The sequence below is a fragment of the Pituophis catenifer genome, unplaced genomic scaffold, assembly GCF_029215685.1.
Source record: "Pituophis catenifer annectens isolate HBS135680 unplaced genomic scaffold, rPitCat1.0.hap2 SCAF_2, whole genome shotgun sequence".
Taxonomy (NCBI): domain Eukaryota; kingdom Metazoa; phylum Chordata; class Lepidosauria; order Squamata; family Colubridae; genus Pituophis; species Pituophis catenifer.
In genome coordinates this window covers 267,436,620-267,461,275 of record NW_027256882.1, presented here as the reverse complement: position 1 = coordinate 267,461,275, position 24,656 = coordinate 267,436,620, and the positions used below count along the sequence as shown (strand labels likewise).

Here is a 24,656-nt window from a genome sequence, read left to right as displayed (position 1 = left end):
TAGTCCAGTGATGGCTAACCTTTTTGCCATCACATGCCATTGGGGGGAGGGGGAGCAGGGGAGGTTCATGTGCGCGCATGCCCACACCCTTAATTCTATGCGTCCTGCCCCGCGCATGTGTGCGCAACCCCCTCCCCCCCACACTCCTGGCACGTGATGGCCCAGTAGGCCTGTTTTTCTTTCTTTCTCACCTGGCTCCAGATCCTCTCTATGCATCTGGGGAGGGCAAAAACAGCCTTCCCCACCCCCACCGAGGCCCTCTTGTGGCCTGAAACAGCCCATTTCCCAACTCCCAGTTGGACAGGAAGTGACGTTTTTTGCTGTCCCCAGCCTCCAGAGACTTCTAGAGAGCAGTGCCATAGGTTCGCCATCACTGGCCTAATCACTCCCCAACTGTTAGGACTGATATGAGTGGAAGACCAAAACATCTGGAAAGTCCAAATTACTACGTTTGTATTTTATAATGTTTTGTAAAGTTTGTAGTTGTTTCATTTTAATTTTGTTTGCTGCCCAAAGTCAGTTGTTTCAATAGGTGGCCATAACAAATGAATGATATTCCTTACACTTTATATGGAGGTCATCATATAAATAACAATTTATGGCAATTATGATAAAGTTGTATTATTATTTTCTAGAACCATCATTCCTGCCAGTCTTTGTAACCCAGGTAGCTCTATTTTTATCTCCATCAAATGTGCATGTATCTATGTTCATTTATTCATAATTGGGGCAAGAGACAAAGATTCAAATTAGGAATAATGTTGAAGATAAAAATCTCTATAGAAATCTATGGATTTTTTTCTCAAACTGTTCAAGGACCTGCAAAAATTCATAAACTGGGTTCATATTGAATTATAAACTTTAATCATGGGTTAACAAAACCCAGTGGCTAGAAATGCATAACACATCCAAAAACCACTACCGTCCCAACAAGCACTTAACGATTCACTGCCCTGGTTAGGTTTAATATTGCACAAGGGCATTGTTTCAGTTCAGATAGTCCTCGACTTACAACAGTTCATTTAGTAACCAAAGTTACAACAGAACTGAAAAAAGTGACTTAGGACTGTTTTTCACATTTATGACCATTGCAGTATCCCTCACAGTCAGGTGATCAAAACTTGAATGCTTGGCAACTGACTCGTATTTATGACGGTTGCATGGTAGGGTCATGTGATCCCCATTTGTGACCTTCTTATATGCAAAGTCAATGAGGATATCAGATTCATTTAACAACCGTGTGAGTAACTTAACGACTGCAGTGATTCACTTGACAACTGTGGCACAAAAGGTCATAAAATGGGGCAAAATTCACTTAACAAATATTTCACTTAGCAACAAAAATGTTAGCCTCAGTTGTGGTCGCAAGTCAAGGACTACCTGTACATGGAATCATCATTTGTTGGATGCAAAGTTTTAAGTGTTAATTAAAAAAAAAACTCCCAACATTTCTGGAAGAAAGGTTGTCATTTAATCTTAATTTATGGTACTTCTAATACTCATTTTAAAATTAATGTGATACAGTTGGAAAGGTATTCTCTTATCTACCATATAAAATGACACAGCCCATTTAAAGCTTTAACACCACGCTCTGCTACGTAGTAAACCAGTGCTCTTTAAATGAAGCTATGGATGCTGTGTACATAAAGAAAATACAACTACGTTTTGATAAGGCATAAAACAAAGATGAGCAGCTCTTAGGGATACTTCTGTTTTGCCTGCAAAATATCTGATTGAATCTCTGAAATGTTCAGGAGGGCTAATGCTTATTGTCTGAAACTCTACAGATACAGATCATTCAGGAGAATTTGAATGCTGCCTTGACTGGTGAGATATTGGCTTGATTTTGGCTTGCGGACAAAGTAGCAGTCATGCATGCTCTGGCTGCAGCTCAGAAAGAATTGTACTGTATGTGCATTAATAGGATATCCAAATATGTATTAAAATACCTAACTGCACCAGCATGAACTTGTAATTTTCTTACAACAGTATGCAGGAGCCCTTTTTCCAGGAAGTTTCCCTCCTTCCCTGTCTAGACTACCATCCCATGATTTTTCTGGCAGCCTCCCATCCCAAACTAAACAGTTCAACCAGGTTTGGTGTTTTCAAATTACATGCTGTAACTATACTGTATATGCATTTAGTATACTCGAAGTTGAACATTTTAATCAGGCACATAAACAGGAATTCTGGGAAAGACCATGGTTCAGTGGCAGTGAATGCAGGCGATCCCAACATCCACAGCTGAAATGTTTTTTTTTTATATAAAAGCCCCATTTCCATCGGAAGTGCAGACCTTCCTAAAACAGGTCAGCATATTCAAAATACCAGCTTTCTTCAATGCAGCACCTGCCCAGATGTGCTGGAGTAATTTCAAAACTGGCCGCAAGTTAGGAAGATGGAATTTCACTACACCTATGCTTGTGCTTTGGGGCAACTTAAGACCATTCACCCTGCAGAGAATTGTTCACCTGAAGTGTAGGCAATTATATATAGTGTATGGTATATAATTGTAGTCAATTTATACATTAAATTTACAGCCTCTCCGCAAGCAGGATTTTATTCAAGATTTAGGAATGCTGCACCAAGAATCTATTAAGGATGGTACCGGGTCACATGCAGAGTGCATTCCCTGCTTATCTTCAGGGACCAAAAAAAAAAAAAAGTCAGCTCGTGTTTAGAAAGCCTTCGGGGGGAAACGTGCTTTACTCACCAGCCGAGTTGCTCGGTAGGGCCCGGGGCCCACGAGTCGAGGCTCCATAGGTCTCGTCCCGAAAATACAAAACTCCGCGGTCCGTCTCCACGGCGACCGAGGGACACAGCATGGATAGAACCCTCGAAGGAAAGTTTGAATTGGAGACTAACGCGTTCTGATTGGGCCAAATCCAAGTCACATGATACCTCGGAATTAGCCGATTGGAGGAAATCCTTTTAGAAGCGCTCCGTTCATTAAAAAAAGAAAAAAAAATCACCCTGAGTTTCGCTCTTTGCCCCCGATAAGCGGGCGATTGGATTCTCTGCTAGAAACGTCAGAGGGGCGTTCTTACCGTCAACGCCCAATCAGTTCCTTCTCTACGTCATCAATCGCTGGGCGGTAGCGAGATAAGGGGACCGGGCAGATAATTTCAGGCGATGCTTTTTGTTGTTGTTGTTCGGCTGTCTCCACTTTGTATATTGCGAGCAGGTGACGTTGTTCGCACCTGCTTCGGTGGCCTCTTGCTAAAAATCGATACTGCGTCATCGCGGAATTTGGAAAGATTCCCATCCCTTCTCATTTTATATGGGTGGTGCAAGGATTGACCTCTCTTAAATTGCCCCACGCAGTTGGCACAAAGGCTATAGCCAAGAATGGAGGAAGCCTTGTGACACGCGTTAAGCCTCTCTTAACCTGGTTTGCACCATCATGGGTTAATATACCTGGGAGCTTCTTGGGTTTTCTGCTTCATGAGTGTGTCCCCATCAGCTTTTCCCTAAACCACTGAGTCTTCTAGATCAGTGGTCACCAACTGGTGGTCCATAGAAAAAAATATTTGCATTTTTTATATTGCGCTTAATACTACTTATCTTTTTTAAAATATCATATTAATGGTCCACGGGATTTAAAATGATGAATTTAGTGGTCCCTGAGGTCTGAAAGGTTGGTGAACCCTGTTCTAGATCGAGTGATTACAACGGGCATTAAGTTTCAGATAGTGTCTCAAATCCTGTTTGCTTATTTTGGGATTTGTTGTCCTTGTGGTTCAGGGCTTTTGGGTCAAGCAGTGGAAAGACTGGAATTTAGGCAAAGAGCTGGTGTAAATGTAAATCTGAATTTTAGATCCACTAAAATTATCCTTTGATCCATTAAACTGCTGATAGCTTTTTCCAGGGACGATTATTGGGCTTTTGCTATGGTCCTGACAGTCTGTTAACAAACACTCCATCTTAATAAGCTTTGACCTGATTCCAGAAGAAGGTGGCCTTTACTTTAAAACATGACAGTATTTTAGCAAGCAATAAATGCATTGTTTTACAAATTCCTGCGGTGTGAATGTTTCCTTCAAACCATCCCATTATTAAAACCCTAAGACACCTTAAAAAAATTCAAAGAGTTGAAGACTTATGAATCATAGTTTTTAATATACAGTAGTACAGTTTGTATAAAACAAAGTTGATATATAAACAGTGAGGTTTATGCCCCTATCATCCATGAAACTTTTCCATTTCAGTTAAAAGCACCCTAAAGAAGTTGTGACCCAGTTAAAATGAATGTATCCTATCAGTGCTCAAAGTATTATTGTATACTTATCAAACACACTTCATTTGTATAATGAAGGTACATAAGCATTTAAGAGTGCTGCTAAATTGTTGTTTAATACATATATTTTCACAATATGTACTTTATTGCTGAAAGTTGCAGGATGTACTAGGTAGTTTTTATTTCTCCTCACATCAAATTTAAATTCCAAATAATTTATAATAAAATATATTTTCTTGTCCTGGAAAACCATATACAAAACATCCAGTGTGCTGTGTGCTGAAGTCTCTTGATTGTCAAGTACTGCACGTTGAAGATCTTGTTTTGTCACTGAGCCCTTCATTCATTTTTGTTTCTGCTAACGCCATTTTGCAAATGTTTTGGGAGCCGCTGACCCTTAGTGTAAGCATTATACCAAAAATGTAGAAACAAGATTAAAAACAAAGATCCGTAGAGCCCAATGATGAACATGAAAATCGGATACTGATACTGACAATTATCCATGGTGTAGATTTGTCCTATATGCATTGTCACCAAAATGAACTGCACCTGGAAAAAATAATTGCTTCGTTTAGATTTCTTACAAGAGGAGAAGAAATTTTACTTTTTGACTTAGGACCTGAAAACTAGATATAAACTGTCTAAAGAAATGGATTTTGAATACATGGTTATTCGTATTTGACAATTTTTTGCAAGTTAGATTAAAATTAAGAGAATATATTATGAATATTGATTTTTTAGAATGCTGATTATTATGTTCAGTTATTTTAAATATTGGTATTATTCATTTAAACTTAGGTTTGTTATATTATCTCTGCTTTAAAAGTTGGAGGTCATTTTTGTTGTATATTGAACTGATATTTTTTGTTACTTTTTAACTTCTCTTTTTCCTTTTATGTTAGCTTGTATTTTAATGTTTGTTTTTTGAATTTAATAAATATATTATTAAAAAGATATTACTTTTAAATCAAGCAGAGAATAATTAAGACAGAGCTAAGAAGGAAATTGCAATCCAAATAATTCTGTAAGGCCTGCTATTACATTTCAGGACACATGTACACAAAATCATTTTAGAGCTGTGATAAGTAGTTTCTGTCCCTTTGTACAGACCAACAATTGGAGAGAAGAGGGCATCAGGAAGAGGAAATGCCAACAAGAGAACAGGTAGTCTCACCTGGAGCATTTGTGGGATGGGGCAACAAGCCAAAGTGGTGATTAGATGAGACTAAAGCCTCATCAATTTGCATCAGAGGGGCACATCTTCACTCATCCCACTTTTGGCTTCCCATCACTACCACAAACTCCTGTTCTTACACATTTTGGAGTCTGGTCCCACCTACTGCTTGCTTCAGTTCTGTCCACAGCTTCCAATATTGTAGATAACTCAGTAGAAAGGAAATGTTCTCCATGCTTGTTTGTAATAGCAACAGCACTTAGACTTATATAATAAATCCAATAAATAATAAATAATACTGCTTCACAGTGCTGTACAACCCTCTCTAAGCGGTTTACAGAATCAGCCTATTGCCCCCAACAATCTGGGTCCTCATTTTACCGACCTCAGAAGGATGGAAGGCTGAGTCAACCTTGAGCCACTCAGAATTGAACTCCTGGATTGAGCGAGTTAGCCTGCAGTATTGCATTCTAACCACTGCGCCACCACAGCTCTGTAATACACTATCTTTAAAAATAGTTTTGTTTAAAGTAAAGCAATCTTTTCTTTGTAGTAAAGATGAAAAGATTCTTAGGAACATAGTAAAACTTTAATGGATTTTTTTGGATCACGTCTAACCTTTTTGTGTAATTTGTTTTATTTGCAGTATTGATACCCTTATGCAGAAGGCATAAATTACCATGGCAGTGTTTTTTCATATTTAACCAACATTTATAAATAATGGTTATTCTTTTCCTCGTTTCTCTATTAAAACTAGCATTTCATATGGTAGGGATTACACCAATTGTCTAGACTTACATTTCTTTCTAGCAATGTTTTCTTTGAAAGATAACTGAATTCAAAATATTTTTAAAGAGTAGTCTTGATAGGAACAATAATTGACTGAGATAAATAATATTCTTTTAAATATTATTTATAGGAATAATTAAAATAAATAATATTTATGGAAATATTTTAAAATGTATTAAAAGATTCAAGTTTACCAGGATGGATTTATAATAACGATAATTAATATATGAAAAGAGGTTCACCTTATGAATAACCAAAGGGCTATACAAAAGGATCTTCCATATAGAAACTTCAGAGAAGATTAATGTATTGTTGATTCACATACTATATTAACAAAGGGAAATATGCTTTACATTGGATGCATTGTCAGAAAAAAATATGCATTTCTCCTTCAAGTTTTGGAGACTTAGTGCGTAAATCATGATCCTAATGTGAAACACTGTATTTCACAGGATTTTTTTCCCCAATTTCCTTATGTTTCTTCTTCCCTGGAGAGACAATCCATCCACCCATTTTATAACATTCACAAACTGCCCCATTCCAAACTAGGCTTCACCCGCTTAGCTGTGGAATCCAGCAAGGTTGGCAACGTGCTCCCATCTGCTCAGGCAATCAGCCAAATGATAAACTACATCCTTCGTAAAGCACTTGGGTGTGAAATATCAGGACTCAGATGTAACAATAAAAATTAAAATAACATGGATCAGTATCCCTCTCCTAAAATTTTGATGGTTCTGACTCTAACGGCCTTTAAGAAAGCTCTAAAGATTTGGTTTTTCACTCTGTTCTACCCCATGATGGTATATGACACTACTGTAATTATATGACTCTTACGCCTTTCCCCAGCATGTTTTATTTCATTGCTTTATTGTATCATTTTTTATATTCTATTATTAATCTTTGTAGATACCCAGAATCACAAATAAATAACATCTGTTAATACAGATAATCTTACACTTGTCTTTTTGAGAAAACTCAGGCTGTATGGAAGCAACCTAGCTCACAACTGTATAATGCGCCTGTTCATCTTTTGTAAGTATAAATCATTCAAATCTAAGCCTATTTTTTTCTGTACCTCTTTTCGAAGTTACTTACCAGTTGTATAGTTGTCATATATTTTTTCCACCATAAGTGCTTATGGAATGTTGGCCCCAGCGTACAAAGTCCATAGTAGGTGTACATGATCACATGAACCATACAGTTGAGCAAACCGTGAAATGTTCCTAAACCTCCTGTAGAAAGGGAGGCAAGATATGTCTCAGTCATGTAATCATCAAATTTTTATTATCAGTCCAAAGCATGTCATAGTTGAGGCATATCAGACAAACACAGAAATAATAAGCATCCAACAATGTATTTTAATCCTGTTTTCATAGGTTTCTACTAAAGTTGTGTTTATGATTGGCTAACTAGTAACCCACAATTTATTGAATTACCATAGCTGTCTGGGTTCATATATCATTTTGAGTTGCAAGCTAATTAAACACATTTTATCCTAGCATTTAATATAAAGCTAGTCTACATGGTGCAATGGGTGGATGCCATTTAGAAGAAAATTTCTGTATGGCAAAAAGCTACATGCAATGCTACAGTGGAGACTTCCCAAAGTGGTGCCCTCCAGATGAAGCCCAAACACAACACACAGGATTTGCACTCAACATGGTGAATTATGTGCCATCAAGCTGTTTTCATCTCCTAGTGATTATATAGATAGATACTGATTAGGAATTCTGGGAATTATAGTTCCATGCATTTGGAGGGTACATGGTTAGAGGTTGAATGGTTAAAATGAATAGATGGATGATCAATTTGTACCAACACTGCCATCATTTGTAAACAAACTCATTTTATAATAATGCTAAAGAGGAGGAGGAAAATTTAAGAAGGAACTTCACAAAAGCAGTAATTATCCATGCTGGACACCCTCTATATTAGCCTGATAGGACTCTCTTATTTATTTAGTAGCAAAATAACTTGCATTCACCTAATGAAGTGAAGAAAGCTGGGAGTAACCAGGAGTGGATTCAAGTAAAGGGTTTGTTTAGTTGTGGTGTTCAAAACCTAAGAGGTTCTCAGGGTTTTAGCATAAGAATAAAACAGAACAGTTTTTTGCATTCAAAGGAGTAAATTTAACTGATAAGATAATGCTTCAATACTTCTTTCTATATTTTGGAGTTTTTCTATATACTCCTGCTCACAAGGCCTTTAACATCAATAGAAAAATAACACAAAAAAGTGCATGTAGACCAGAAGCTGTGAGAAGGTGGTGGTTGTTGTTAGTTGCGAAGTCATGTCCGACCCATCGCGACTCCATGTACAGTGTTTCTCCAGGCCTTCCTGTCTTCTACCATCCTCCGGAGCCCATTTAAGCTCATGCCAACTGCTTCAGTGACTCCATCCAGCCACCTCATTCTCTGTCATCCCATTCTTCTTTTGCCCTCAATCTTTCCCAGCATTAAGAGAAGGTATGAGAAGGTATGCAGATTTTTAAAAAACCCATCCCCTTCTGGTCCTCTTCAAAGCCTTAAGGCCATGAGGTTGAAAAACTTTCTAAAGTTTTCTAACTTTCTAATGAATTTCTTGAGAAATTCATGACAGAATGGGAATTTGAATTCAGATTTCCCAAGCTTTATCCTGGTCGTTATCTTCACACAAAAATAGTAAACAGTATAATATCTCATAAATAGTATAATAGTAAAGATAAAGGTTCCCCTCGCACATATGTGCTAGTCGTTCCCGACTCTAGGGGGCGGTGCTCATCCGTTTCAAAGCCGAAGAGCCAGCGCTATCCAAAAACGTCTCCATGGTCATGTGGCCGGCAAAGGCACACGGAACACTGTTACCTTCCCACCAAAGGTCCCTATTTTTCTACTTGCATTTTTTTATGTGCTTTCAAACTGCTAGAAACTGGGACAAGTAACAGGAGCTCTCCCTGTTATGCGGCACTAGGGATTCAAACCGCTGAATTGTCGACCTTTTGATCAACAAGCTCAGCATCTTAGCCACTGAGCCACCGTGTCCCTTTAGTATAATAGTAATACAAATAGTAAACTGTGTGTGGAAAAACAGTAACATGCATCATTTTGTAATTTATTTATTTATATCCTGCCTTTAAAAAATGACAATAAGGGTATCTATCTTATTTTTATAAATAACTCAAGGTAGCAAATATATGCAACACAACTTCCTCCTCTATTTTCTCCACATCAGCATTCAAATCCCAAATCCCAGATTGTGCAGGTTGTATATTTAAATAATTGCAGCTGATTAGCATATCTTGCACACCTTCAGATACAATAATGGACAAGTTTTGCAGGTTTCTGAGCACTTGCCATTTTTAAATGACAATACATGAGTTGCTTAAAAAAAATCTGGCACAGTGTTAGGAATAGATTTAGGCTTACTTGTTTTTCTACTTAGTCTCTTCCTCTTCCACTACCTCTATCCTATTTTTACATCACTGTTCTCCATTTCTGCTTTGGCTGATTTTCAGTCAGCTATAGTAAACTTCTTTATATTTTTATCAATTTTCCTTTCACTCTATCATGCATCCCTAGGAAGATTCTAATTAATCACTACTTCTTATTTCATCTCTACAAGAGAACTACAACATCTAAATCTTGGCATGTTTCATTCACTTCATTTGGACTTTAATTATGAAGCTACTTCAAGGGTTTTTTGTTTTTTTAGTAAGCAATTGTTGAACGTCTTTGAATCCAGGATAAAGTAACTTCTTAAGTTATGGAGAACTGGCATCTGGTTACCATTATTGTAATGGAGCAGGGATTATTAATTAGGTTTCATCAAGACTGCGAGAACACCAAAGTTTGGAATTGGTGATTAGGGCTGGATGTGTTTTATATGATTATGCCTGAAGAATGGCTGTTGAAAATTTTTTCAAAATGTCTAATGCTGCTGTTTGGTCCTGAAAAGTCCACATCAATTATACTCAATCTGCAACAGTGGAAACTGCATGGAATGCTTTTTGTGCAGCTTTTAATTAGATAATCCATCAAGTCTAGGTAATAAACTGGAAGCTATAGCAGAATCTACAGCAAGTTAAAACTGGAGCAGGGTTAAGCAACAGTGCCTAAAGAATTTGCATGGAGCTTGTTCAGCAAGTTATTTATTTTCCTCTAATCTCTAAACTCTAATGATAAACCACTATTTAAATCTGTTGCAGCAACAGTTTACCACAACATTCTAGCTCATGAACAATTATTTTAAATGTATTAGTGTCAAAGGAATATTTTTCAATGTTCTATTGCTGAAAAAACCAATCACCAGTTATGGTATCTGAAACATTAACAGACTTCTTATGGCACACATTTTAACTAATTTTTGTCATCTGTTTCAGATTGTGCATAGTAATATGATGAAAAGGACTGTTGTTCACCAAAGCTGCCCACGTTGTTGTTGCTAATATGTTTTGGTCGGATCTCCCTCCACAGGAGAGCAATAGAATACCACTCTACTTGCTTTATTTTTGTTCCTTTTCCATAAATTAATTGCAGGTAATCCTTGACTACAACAGTTCATTTAGTGACCATTCAAAGTTACAACGGCACTGAAAAAGTGGCGTATCACCATTTTTCACATTTACGACCATTGCAGCATCCCCATGGTCATGGGATCAAATTTCAGGCACTTGGCAACTGACTCAATATTTATGACAGTTGCAGTTTCCTGGGGTCATGTAATCTCCTTTTGCAACCTTCTGAAAAGCAAGGTTAATGGGAAAGCTAGATTCACTTAACAACCATGTTACTGACTTAACACCTGCAGTGATTCACTTAACAACTGTGAGAAGAAAAGTGGTAAAATGGGGTAAAACTCACTTAACAAATGTCTCACTTAGGAACAGACATTTTGGGCTCAAATTTGGTTATAAGTCAAGGACCACCTGTATTGTTCTTAATGCAGAATGCAATCTTGCTTATTCACAATTTTCAAATCTCACCTGGAGAGTTTTTTCTAATGTGCATCAGAGTATACTGCCTTTAGCAGTTTAGGATGAATTCTACCTAAAGAAAAAAGAATTTGGTGCACATATCCCTAACTTTCTCCATGTGCACTCATCCTCCAGGAGCTACATTGGTCCTCGGTTCTTTTCCAGGCATAAGTCAGAGTGCTGGTAATTAATTTTATGCTCATATGTGACTCAGAACTTGGAAGCCCATGTCTTACAGAATTGCCTGCCCAGGGTGAGCAGGGAGCCTGCAAGGTGAAAGCCTTGTCTCTGCTTGAGGAACATCATACATGGGCCTTAGTGGTGCCCAGGGGTGGGATCCTACTGGTTTAACAACCGGGTCCCTGCGCATGTGCGCAATTTGCAGAAAGTTGAACTGAGAGCAAGGAAAACAGCTGAGGAACGGCAATTCACTCTCTGCCCCAATCAGCTGGGCTTCGGAAATAGAAATATAGGTAAGTATAACATGGGCGGACGGGCGGGCCCACTTGAAAGAGAGAACCGGTTCACTCACGGCTGAAAGTCGGAGCTAACGGTTCACTCAAACCGGTCCGAACCAGTAGAATCCCACCACTGGTGGTGCCCCCAACTTCCATAAGGGTAAATATCTCCTGCAAGGCTGTGAAGCTGACCTTGTTTCACATAAGTTTCTAGTTTAGTAAATCAGGGAAAAGATGTAGCCATGTTGCAAAGCCTTCATCAAAGTCCCATGGTTCTCCTTGGTAAAATGTTAAAATAGGGGCTAGAATGGTAAAACTACTAGAAGCACTCACAATTGGCTGCGTGAGCGCTCATTAAAGGCTTCACTTCAGTTTGCAAGGAAGTATCAAGTGAAATGTCACTGGGCCCTGTGCTGTTCAATATGTTGATCAATGTCATGGAGGAGAGATAAGGGGAGACTTATCAAGTCTGCAGATAATACAAAGCAGGGGAGGGGGGAGAGAAGAAATGCAAAATATTTTAGATAAGACTTCAGCTGTGAACTAAAATGATTAGAATTTAATGGGGAGAAATGGATATAATAAAAGGCATAAGTATTGGGGGAGGCCTTGGCTTCATAGAATTCTAGAATATATAAGTTGGAAGGGACCTTCTAGGTCAAGAGTGTCAAACTCACAGCGTCCTGGCATCCTGAGAAGTATCGTGACTTTTTTCCTCTCCACTAAACCGGGGATGGGTATGGCCAGCGTGTGCCGCATCCGGGCTGTGGGCTGCAAGTTTGACACCCTTGTTCTAGGTCATCTAGTCCAACCCCCCATACAGTACACGATTCAGTTTAATCATCCTCGGTAGATAACCAACCAGCCTGTTTGAAAACCTCCAGCAAAGAGGAATTTTCCACTGTTCTAGGCAGACTCTTTTACTGCTTAACAATTTCTGGTTAGAACAAGAATTTAAGACCACTAGAAAAAAAAAGTGCATAGGACCTTTAAAAACAATCAACTAGCAGCAACCCTACCAGTATCTGGGAATCTACGTGAAACATGAGCTAGCAATGTGATTCAGCAAGTGAAAAGGCAATTTCTATCTTGGGCTATATTAACAAGTTCACAGAATTCAGGTCACAGGAAATAAATATTAAAATCTACTCCGCTCTTGTCAGATTCCACGTGGCACAATTCTGAGCATCAAAGTTCAAAAGACAAGGTGGAGCAAGTTCATAGGAGAGTTATCAAAATGATGAATGGCCTGGAAGCTATGCCAAATGAGGAACAGTTAAAAGATCTGAGGAGAGGAAAGACAACTGAGGGAAGATATGATAGCAGTCTTTAAATACCTGAAGGACAGTCATTTAGAAAAGGGAGTAAACTTATTATCCATTACCACAAGGACCAGAACCAGTGGGTTAAAGCTACAAGGAAGTAGACAAGGTTATATGAGCCGCAGTGGTTCAGAGTGCAGTACTGCAGGCTACTGATCACCGGCTGCTAGCAGTTTGGCAGATCGAATCTCACCAGGCTCAAGGTTGACTCAGCCTTCCATCCTTCCAAGGTGGGTAAAATGAGGACCCATATGCCAAGAGGAATTTTCTGACTGTTTGGTCTGTAAGTCAGTGAAACAAACTGCCACATAAAGCAAAGTACTTCACTTCAAACAGAACTTGGAGGGTCATCAGAGCTAGTGAATCTTGCATTGGGCAAAGAGATGGCCTAGATTATCTCTAAAGTCCCTTCTAATTTTATGATCTATGTCAAATAAATAAAACAAACAGGCATTGTTGAATGCTTCCTTTGTGTCATATGTTACAAATAATTTACAAATTCAATGGGTTTTGGGGTTTTTTGCCATACTTTGTAATATGCTATACCACAGTATAGTGATTAAATTACTGGACTAAAATATAATAAGGAAACAGCTTCAAGTCCAAATTTGCAATGAAAACTCACTAAGTGAACTTGGGCCAGTTAATCTCTCTCAATAAACCCAATTTGTATCTATGGAGATTTTCAGTTATCCAGGTCATGGTTGTCCCAAAGGTGATTTTTCTTCAGAGCTGAAGAAGCTTCTTGGATGAGAACCAAAAGGTCTTCAAAGAAAAATCAGAAAGTCCAGTTCCCTCTTGAAAAAGCACCTTTGGGAAGCCCAATTCATCTTTCATGAAAAAACTGGAGAAAGGAAAGCTCCTTCTGTAAGTCCAGAAAATGTATGAGTGGGCTTTAAAGAGCAGTGCACTGAATTAAAACAATCCTAGCCATTTCAATACTGATTTTGATCCCATCTTCAACTGCACCTCTAGAAATCTGGTATTAAAGGCATCTAATTTGGTTGTCCCAAAGGTGTTTTTTCCAAAGCTAAGTGGACATTGTTTTTCCTTGAAGACCTTCGCTTCTGATCCAAGAGGCTTCTTCAGTTCTGAACTGAAGAAGAAGGGATGAGAAGCAAAATGTCTTCAAGGAAAAACAATGTCCAGTTGTTTTTTGAAAAAACACCTTTGGGATACTATACTGTAGCTTTTCCCAGATTAAGTTTAATGCATCGCTTATTCATTATAAAAGAGTAACAATGTGGATTCACAGTACTAACATGTAAAAATGAAATAATTATTTTTATTGATGTATGTTTGATTCAGACATCTCATGTTGGCTTAAATATAGTTTGTTGAATAAACTATAAACAGCTAAATTCACACGATATTCTAGAATCCAAATAAATATGTGGAAATAAACATCTGTAATGTGCATAGTCTAAGAACTATTTTTTTTCCTCCTTGAGCTGCCACAGTGCCAACTACTGTTCCATGGCTGAACTTTGTCCATTATCAAATATGGGCATAATCAACTCTCATTTAGATATTTAATTATTAGCTCTGACAGAGGCAGAATTTATAGAACACACCTAATGGAAACCCAATACACACACATCCGTTCTATTTGTTTTGGCATTTAGTACTTTATTGGCATGCTAACTAACTAAGATCCATAAATATTTATGAGCTATTGGCATCTGTTTTAGAGGATTCATACTGCTAAAAATCCATCTTCCCCCAGACTTTGAATTTACGCTACATGCATTCATAAACTGCATTTTTGATCATGTTAAAACAGAAAAATATAGAAAACTGAAGGCAGAAAAAGCCCCAATGGTCCATCGAATCTGCCCCTTGAGTTTTTGTTCTGTTTTATGTTTAATCAATTAACTGTTATTTATTTTTATTTTAAATTTTATTATGTTTTATTTTATCCTATTTTTTTTTTTAAAAAAATAGTTAGATGATAGACTAGTGTTTATCCCAAGAATATTTAAACTTAGTTACTGACCCACTACCTGCACTGGAAGTTGGTTTCAAGTTTCCACTACTCTTTCTGTGAAGCAATACTATTACTATGTTATTAGCAGAGAGTTAATTTTCTCTCTTCAAACTGCCTAGTATAAAAAAGATAATGCATTATATTCCTTTCCTGATAAAAATCTATGCTACTAAATTTCCTTACACTGCAACATAAATAAAGCCTCAGGTAACTTATATTCAACCAGTTTTAGATCACAATCAAGGTAAGGAATGATAAACTAAAGCAATTTCTCCCTCATCTCAGCCTTCTCTACATTTAATGCTGTTAACTGACCACAATCAGTTATTTATTTAGGCAGATTAGTTCAGCCTAACGCTTTCTAAAGTTAAGGCAGGTGTTGATTTCATATAGTATGTTTCAAAGGAAACTCATTTCCTAGGACTCTTGAGATTTCAGTTTTATTGCACAAATTTGATCTTCTTCCATTAAGCTTTCTTCCCTAGGAAATTGTGTATCATAATGTGGATGTCTCATATTGTGTTACGCCTAAACCAAGGGTGAAATTCAGCAGGTTCTGACAGGTTCTGGGGAACTGGTAGTGAAAATTTTGAGTAGTTCAGAGAACCGGCAAATACCACTTCTGGCTGGCCCCAGAGTGGGGTGGGAATGGAGATTTTGCAATATCCTTCCCCCAGGAGTAGGGAGGGAATGGAGATTTTGCAGTATCCTTCCCCTGCCACGCCCACCAAGCCACACCACTCCCACCAAGCCACACCCACAGAACCAGTATTAAAAAAATTTGAATGCCACCGCTGGCCTCAACTATGATTTATTTAATAAACCATAGATAAATAGCAGCTTACTGAGTGACATAAACCCAATCACAAAGATTTGCAAATCAAAACTTTTCCATACTGGTTATTAAAACATATGAACAGCTACAGTATATGATTTGATAAGGAAGGATAAATTTGATATTTATTTTGAAGGAAAGACAGAGTATGAGTTGAGTCGAGCTGATTATTATGCAGCCAATATAATCTTTCTCATTCCCTTGTCTGAACATCATTATTTGTTTTGCTAATTCAAAAATAATAACTTAGAAATCTATAGGGTCATAATACTATTCTGCCTCCTTGGCGAGAGAACATTGCAGGGCTGCTCAATAGGTAGGGGTTGGTGTTTGCATCATGGAGACCCAGTTTCCCCTCCTTATTCCCTATAAAAAAATCCATAAGGAAGAAGGCAGGCATAAACATTATCTTTTCTGACTTGCCTAATTTTTGCTCTCTTTTTTTCCTTCCTTCCCCACAATGCCAGAATCAAAGAGTGGGAAGGAAGGAAGGACAGGAAGGAAGCTCAAGGAGATTTCTAGCTGGAGCACTCGTTCCCTTATTTTTTCATAGACTCTCTAGTAAGATAACAGAATTGCCCTCTTCCAGTTCTATATGAAGAGATAGTCATTCTTTGTTTCATCTTTTCTTTCAAACAAGCTCTTTCCTCAAAAGCGAAAGCAGAAGTATCATTAAGAACATTTTCTCAACTATTCATTATCATTACAATATGTTCACCTTGTTTGCACATGAGTTTAAGAGTGGGGGGGAGCACATTTCAAACAGTTTTTATGCTGTTTGACATACAGTTTTTGCTTTTCTCGATCTGCTCCCTGTCTTCTTCTCATTCTTTTTGCTAGAACACTATTAAGAACTTCAAGGATTTATAAATTTCAGCTTAATTGTGGTTTTGTTGATGCTCTGATTTGGCTCACAATAGATGTTGCACCTGAATAATTACACCTGAAGTAATGTCCTGGTGCCTGGAGGCTGTGCGGATCTGGATGGGGAGTAACAGGCTTCAACTCAACTCTTCCAAAACTGAGTGGCTGTGGCTTTCGGCATCCCGATATAGCCAGCTGGTGCCATCGCTGGCTATTGGGGGCGAGTTATTGGCCCCCACAGAGAGGGCTCGCAACTTGGGCGTCCTCCTGGATGCACGGCTGTCTTTAGAAGAGCATGTGACGGCTGTGGCCAGGGGGGCTTTTTATCAGGTTCACCTGATTCGCCAGTTGCGTCCCTTTCTGGATCGGGACTCCTTATGCACAATCACTCAGGCACTCGTCAGTTCCCGCCTAGACTACTGCAATGCTCTCTACATGGGGCTCCCCTTGAGGAGCACCCGGAGGCTCCAACTGGTGCAGAATGTGGCCGCGCGGGGGATTATGGGAGCGAGGGGGCGCTCCCATGTGACGCCTCTCCTGCGTGAGCTGCATTGGCTCCCGGTGGTCTTCTGGGTGTGTTTCAAGGTGTTGGTTACCACCTTTAAAGCGCTCCATGGCATAGGGCCTGGGTATTTGTGGGACCACCTTCTGCCACCGATAGCCTCCCACCAGCCACTACGCTCCCACAGAGAGGGACTCCTCAGGGTGCCGTCAGCCAGGCAATGTCGGCTGGCAACCCCCAGGGGGAGGGCCTTCTCTGTGGCAGCACCTGCCCTCTGGAACGACTTGCCCCCAGAGATACGCATGATACCAGATCTCCAGGCTTTTCGCTATGCCCTATAAACTTTCCTTTTCCACCAAGCAGGGCTGGCGTAACCCCCCCCCCTTTTGAGATGTTAGATTTTAATTGTCTATGGGTTTTAGTTGGGATGTTTTAAATTTTGGGCCAAAGTGTGTAATTCTTTTAACAAATTTTAAATTTTGTATTGGGATGTTTATTATTTTGGCTGTGCACCGCCCTGAGTCCAGCAGAAGGGCGGTATAAAATTTAATAAAAATAAAAAATAAATAAAATAAAATAACTTGATACAAACTAGAAGAAAAAGACAGTTTTTTTCAACAGCTAAGTAAACTACTTAGAGATCAAATGCACCAAAAAAAATAATAATGGAATATCTAGTTTTATGATTTACCCAAGTATTGACACAACTCCTCCCACCCCGCAAAACTCTGTCTTTATTTAAAGGCAACCTTCAACTTGAAATCTGAAGTTTTGACTACCTGCAGCAAATTTGACTCCAAACCACCAAGTCCATGGCATGATTGAATGATGAAAGACATGTAAGAATGTCACCTGGGCATTCTTTTTTCGAAGAACAAAGAAGATCTGAAATGAAACATATTTAAAATGAGCAGTGTGAATACAAAGGTCAGTACAGCACATTTAAAAGTTTGTTATCTGATTTACATTTTACAGATGAAAATAAATTATAAACGTTAGCATACCTGCAAAAATAAAAGTAATTGGTTCAAAATAAAAGAAGTTGATTTACACCAACTCAGGCTACTGGTCCCTCTAACACAGGGGTGTCAAACTCACGTTGCCACGTCGTCATCAAGTGACATATCACGACTTTTTTCCCCTTCACTAAACCAGGGGTGGGCCTGGCCAGTGCCAGTGTGACGCATCTGGACCGAGGGCTGCGAGTTTGACACCCCTGCTCTAACAAGTACTGTCTCTTCCTCATAATTCCCTAGGATCTCTGGCAGAGGTCATTCCCAACCTACAACTTTGTTGATCTACAGTATCTAGAATTCCCCCCAATCAGCCATAGAGGCTTGTGCTACTGGGAATTGTGGCCATTTACATGCTGAACTATACAGAGTATATTCTCTGTCCCTTATGTAAGTCATATGCTCTACAATAGAGTCACGGACCCACCTAAAAGTGCCTGAATAGTGCATGTGAATCATAAATCTATGATACAGAACTCTAGTTCAAAACAACTTCATAAGGCTGGATAACTGGATTGGGAAATAAAAATTGGAAATATTGTTTCGCATTAACACACAGCCAAAGGATCTTCTAGAAGTCTTTGGATCTCTCTTTTATATTGTATTCTTTCTTTAGGAGGCTACAAGGCCTACAATAGGCTGGTAATAAGTTTTCCCTTCAAGAATGGAATGAAAGAGCATCAAAGCCAAGTAAAATTTCAGACCACCTAGACAGAATGCAGAGAGAGAGAGAGAGGGAGGGAGGGAGGGAGGGAGGGAGGGAGGGAGGGAGGGAGGGAGGGAGAGAACAGTTCAAATTTTATCCTTTTGTGTCTTACTAAAGAGGTTGACTTTTCATATGATCGTTCTATACAGTTTCTTTCAGGTTATGCTCTGTCAATGACTGAAATATTTTTCAATGTATATTTTCTACAAATTTTATGTTCTATTTCAGAAATTATTCTGTTAACTTCTTGGGTTTCTTTTCAGGATTCACACACCAACTTTGATTGTACAATTTGTTTCTTCCCCACTCTAATATTCTATACAAGCTTTGGATAAATTTACAATTTATATTCAGAGGACTTTTAGAGGTATTAAGAATGCAGCTCCCAGAAATCGCAGCCAGCATCATTTGCAATTCTGGAACTTGCAGTCCAAGGATATCTGAAGAGCTAAGTTTGAAGACTGGACTGAACTTTCTATCAATTAAATGTATAGATATTGGTAAAGCACAGCATCATTATTATGAATAAGTAATGAGCAGAACTTGACATGGTCGTTCTCAGTGAGAGAGGGAAAGTGAGAAACTAAGCTGCCTGATTTTCCATCCCAATTAGTCTATAATATCCAAAACGTTTTCACCCATTCAGTAGAATCAGTCTAACATTTCTTCCAATGATGACAAACATTCAATATATAAAGAAATGTCTGAAATATACGATATTGATTATTAATCAGTCTTTTATTATGTACACAGACCAGAATATATTTATTAAACTATATAATCATACTCACAGTGTCTAGCAACTCAATGAATTTGGAAAAATAATACAACCAGCAGGCACGAACCATCTATAAACAGCAAAAACATTGAGTAAATTCAATATTGTATGAAAATTCTCTATTTTATTAAGCATGATGAATATTTTATACATACAGTGTTAAACTGTATTAAATGACATTCGACACTTTTGTAGGAAAATTGAAATATCCCTATATGATTATTCCTGAGGCAGAAGTAAGTAGAATCCAGTGAAGCCTCTAAAACAACGGTCTCCAACCTTTCTGGCTAAACAAAAGTCATCTCTTGCTTTATATTAAATTTGAATAGACTTCTAACTGGTCTGGTCCTATTTCATGGCCTGTTGTTCGGTTTTACAAGCTCAGTCTCTTGGAACACTTTTGGATAAACAATACAGTAAGAAAGACCAGAGACATCCCTAATTTGGATTATAATCAGTGGTGGGTTGCTACCGGTTCGCCCCGGATCAGTTTGATCTGGGGTGAACCCTAGTTTGATCTGGGCTAGCGACGACAGTGGGAGGCTCAGTCCATCCGGCCGGACATCTCTGCGCATGCATAGAAGTGTTGCACACCCTGGCGCACCCATGAGCAAACCAGTAGCTGCCGAAATTGAAACCCACTACAATAGTATTGTTGCAATACTCACCCTGAGAGCCATAGGTGTCCTGGAATAGTCAACTATATCACAGCGAAATGTATAGCCTGTGGCCCAGCCAGACATGAGGAACTAGAAGTAGAAGAAAAGAATTTAATGTAATATTTAGTTTTTACAAGTCATTGGATTGCATAAATAATTACAGTAAGAAGCATGGATGAAAAGCAAAATGTCTTCAAGGGAAAGCAAAGTCCAGTTGTCTTTTGAAAAAACACCTTTGGAACTACCAGGGGACATATGTAATTTGAATCAAGGAGAATTTTATTTAAGTTATGTCCCATAATATTTTTTCCCAAAGGTTGGCCTAGAATATCAAAGACCCAAGCTTGTTTACAGTCTTTATAAGCAATGGGTATTCCAGAATTTGTATAGCATTATTACTTTAATGTGATCAAAACAGAAATAATTAAATATATGACTGAATTACAATCCTATAAATTGCATTTAATTATATTTTTTATTCAGGTAGAAATTAAATTTAAAAAAAATTGTTCCACTCCCCACTTATTTCTTTTTGGAGTAGTCCCAGATTGTTATACCCAGAGCTATCTACAACACCCATTATAGGACTGTGTTAGAAGAAAGAGTAGGCAATACTCCTGATCATATCTCACGGAGATTATGCATAGCAGTTCACACCATACTGAGAAACTAAAATGTAGGCTTTGATTTCAAAAGTATTTCTGTATACCTAAGTTACATTTCTCTTCACATCACAAAATCATTAATATTTTGGGGGAATCCTTTGTACATCTCTATTAGAACAAATTAGCAATCTTCTACTTACCTCATATGTCATATAGATTGAAAGAGCAACTATGCCAAAGTTATAAAAAAACATTATTTGCCTCAGATCAAAAGGCTTTCTGTTCTCCATGAACTTTGGTCCTAGATTAGTGACAAAATATATATAAGTTGCAATAATAAATGTTTGTGGGAAAGGTGAAGACATGAGTGGGTAGCCATCAACTCGTGGATCTGGAAAAGAGATATTAAAATGTATTTTAATATTTTTAGATTTTTGACTTAAATAAGCAGCATATTCTTTAACCTAAATGATTGCCTACATTGAACAGGCTGTTTACCTGTTCAAGAGCAGAGGGTTTTTTTATCTTGCGCTTCTTGTTTGCTTTATATAAAAGCTTCACACATACATTACACAAAGGCTTCTCGTTTAGCCAAAGATAAAACCATAACTGGTAACATTATTAAATTATTTATATGAATGTACAAACTACCTATGTTCATCAGATTTATAACTAGAAGAAACAGTGGTTAAATACTTTTCCTCCCACATAAATGTATTCTATTAATTAATTAATTATTATTCTATTAATATTTGCTACCTCATGTAGACCTTTAAGATCTAGGTAAAAGTTAATCGCTGCTTAATCAATAGTTTTCAATACAAAAATTAATTCATAGAGTTCATGATGTTCTTTGAGCTTGGAGTTTGCTTGCAGACATTTCACTACCCAACTAGATAACATTATCAGCACATTAAGAACTCCATAGTTCAACTCTAAGCTACATGTATTCTCTTTTATTGGAAAAACTGATTCATTTATGTTGTCAATTTTTGAGGTGTTCTAGCATAGGTTACCAAAAGTTAAATTTCAGATAATTTCACTTCTGTTTAATAGATCTGGGATGATACTCAAATAAAACATGACTTTTATCTCTCCATTTATATCATGGCAAATGACAGACCACAAATTTTCATCAGTTGTTGAAAATCTTCTGATAATTTTCTTTGATATAAAAGATGGCCAGCCAGAGACAAAATGAATTTAAGAGTAAAAAAGAGCAATACTGGACATGTTGAAAACCATCCTTCTGAGGTCAGTAAAATGAGGACCCTGATTGTTGACTCTGTAAACCACCAGAGAGTGCTGTAAAGCATTATAGGGAGGTATATAAGTCTAAATGCTATCACTATAATATGCCAGTTAGATCCTTTTATCATCCTTACATTAATCATTCTTATGTTTTCAGCTTAATGCACTAGCACAACTCTTAACTAGAATATTTTAAAGATATATAATTTCCATCTCCTCTTCTCAAAAACAATGTTAAAATATATGCTGAAGTAGCATCTTTTAAAAAATTACACTATATGCAAATAGAATATACTAAGAATGAAGAAATTTATGAAGAACTAAGTTTAACTACTCTCAGTCTTCATGTTTCCATAAAAATATATTGAAGCATTATTTATGCATAACTTGTTATATGCTTAAATTGTAATGAGATACATTACACAATTAAGGGAACATTATCAAGAACAGGACATACCAGCATCTTTAAGCCACTTATCATAAATAAGTACAGCCTTCGAAGTCAAATTGTTAAATGCCATTTTCATAGAGGTACGTAGGATTCAGGATTCTTCCTGAAGGCAAATAGGATAGTGTATGTTATGAAATCTGTAAGAAAAAAAAGGAGTGGTAGTCTTTTCAGAATTTAGAAAACCAAGTAGATGATTGTTATGCATTTACAATATTTGCTTAATACTGTTTTCTGCTTATTTGCTTAATACTGTTTTCCCCATATAAGTAATGTAGTCACGTTATGTTCTGTCCTTATGCTCTTAGAAACACAACTCTATGAAACATTTTCCAGAAATAAGCCTTAACTAGTGACCAGAACCAAAATGAAGATCAACTTCATGACTGTAACTAAAGCAAAGAACAATTTGAATATTCAAATAATACTATCAATAGTGCTATTTAGAATTCTACAACCACAATACACTGAAAACCATTTCTCTGTTCATCAAACTTGATTTTTCCATTTTTCTCTGCTGAAGTTATGAAGAAGTTGGACAAGGTTATGAAACTTAGTAGTAGTATAGTAGTATGTTTATTTAGTAGTAGTATGTTTATTTACAGCATGAAATTGATAAACCATCTCAATCCTACTTAACTATGCAATCTATAATATATTATACTGATACAATATTAAATATTATAGTATTAATATATATTAAAAGACAATAGCACTAACGCAATAATGCATAAACATGTGACCAAGTTAACACTTGTCATATTTAGGTACATTTGCAATTTAGTAAATGCTAAGTTTTTATATTGCTATGATAAGGAACAAGAAACTTGCTCCTTTCATTTGTAAACCTTTTGAAATACCATACTTTATACCTTTACTTAAACCACCACTATTGGAAAAACAATTCTCCAAGAATTAAAGATTTTTCATTATTTGCAGCAGGTCGCTCTACTGTCTCAGTCCACATAACTTGCTATACAATTGCCATTCAGTGTACATGCCCTCCTAATAAGGCAGTGTATGTGTTTCAACTCATCTCATCTCATTCATTGTATATTCTACTGCAATCATTTGGCCTTTCAGTAGTTCACAGTAACAAAAAAAAAATGCAGCAATAACATAATGCTCACTAAAGCATCAATGATAAACTAAAATCAGCACTACTGTCACAAATAATTAAAATTTACAACCCAATGGCACATATTCTCTCCAAAATAATTTCATAATTTACAGAAAACTAAAAAAAACAGGGACAAGACTAATTTCTAGAAAGAATTTTTTCTATAAGAAAGGTACATCTATAACATGACAATAGTTGCAAACCTCAGCATGTTTCCCACATATAAACCATGGACTAGCAGCTGTTTCTTCTGGGATACTCAAATTGGACTGACTGATTCTAACTGAAGAAAATAATCTTGCAGCTACCTCAGTGCTAAACGGTATTGGGCTGTATAGGTTAAAAGCAGCACTGGAAGTCAATAAGAAGAAGTGTAAGTGTAAAATACGGTATTAAATTTGATTGTAGTGATAAGGATCAACCAACACTTTTAAGCCTGACAAGTCTTCTGGCTATTATTATAGGGCCTCACTCAGCCCCACTGGAAACCAGCAATTTAGTGATGTCCCAACTCAATCAAATATTGCTAAGTATTTTCCAACTTCCACAAACATCCAGTAATCATATTAACTAGTGTATGCACCTATAGTCCCCTCATCAGTGATTCTCCCCCAGCTTTGGATTCCCTGTCACATTGTACGTGGGTGTGGCTAGCTGGTTCTTATTTTTTTATGTAATAACTCCTATATTCTATTTTCATTCTGCTGCTGTCAGCACTTCAACCTGCATTAACTCTAGTGCTGACATAAGAAGGAGAAGTGAAGGCGTTTGGAAAGGGACGGCTGACTTTTCACCTACTTATTTTCCCTCCTGGAGATAATGTCCCCTAGGAGATGGATGGGAGGGGGGAATTCCTTTGAGCTGGAGTAGATTAGGGGTAGAATGACTTGGAAGATGAGTGCAGGGGAGTAGGGAACGGAAAGGGAGGGTTTTGGGGTGGAAGTCAGTGTTGGCTTC

At 37.5% G+C, this 24,656-nt stretch overlaps 2 protein-coding genes across 3 annotated transcripts in view; both read right to left on the bottom strand.

Moving 5' to 3' along the window:
• The window catches only part of DEPDC1B (DEP domain containing 1B), a 28,237-nt gene extending 25,453 nt beyond the window's left edge, over positions 1–2,784 (bottom strand). For both annotated transcript variants that reach the window (XM_070935869.1, XM_070935871.1), the window contains exon 1: positions 2,714–2,784. In XM_070935869.1, the coding sequence (XP_070791970.1) occupies positions 2,714–2,761 (48 nt within the window). In that variant the 5' untranslated portion in view covers positions 2,762–2,784. The remainder of the gene's footprint in view (positions 1–2,713) is intronic.
• Positions 2,785–4,576: 1,792 nt separating this feature from the next.
• ELOVL7 (ELOVL fatty acid elongase 7) lies at positions 4,577–22,658 on the bottom strand. Its single transcript, XM_070935872.1, has 7 exons — positions 22,589–22,658; positions 21,081–21,271; positions 20,285–20,365; positions 19,630–19,686; positions 17,899–18,004; positions 7,296–7,432; positions 4,577–4,786 (listed from the first exon to the last, which is right to left on the bottom strand). Exons 1-7 carry the CDS (start codon positions 22,656–22,658, stop codon positions 4,577–4,579), a joined length of 852 nt encoding a protein of 283 aa, XP_070791973.1.
• Positions 22,659–24,656: the final 1,998 nt, after the last annotated feature.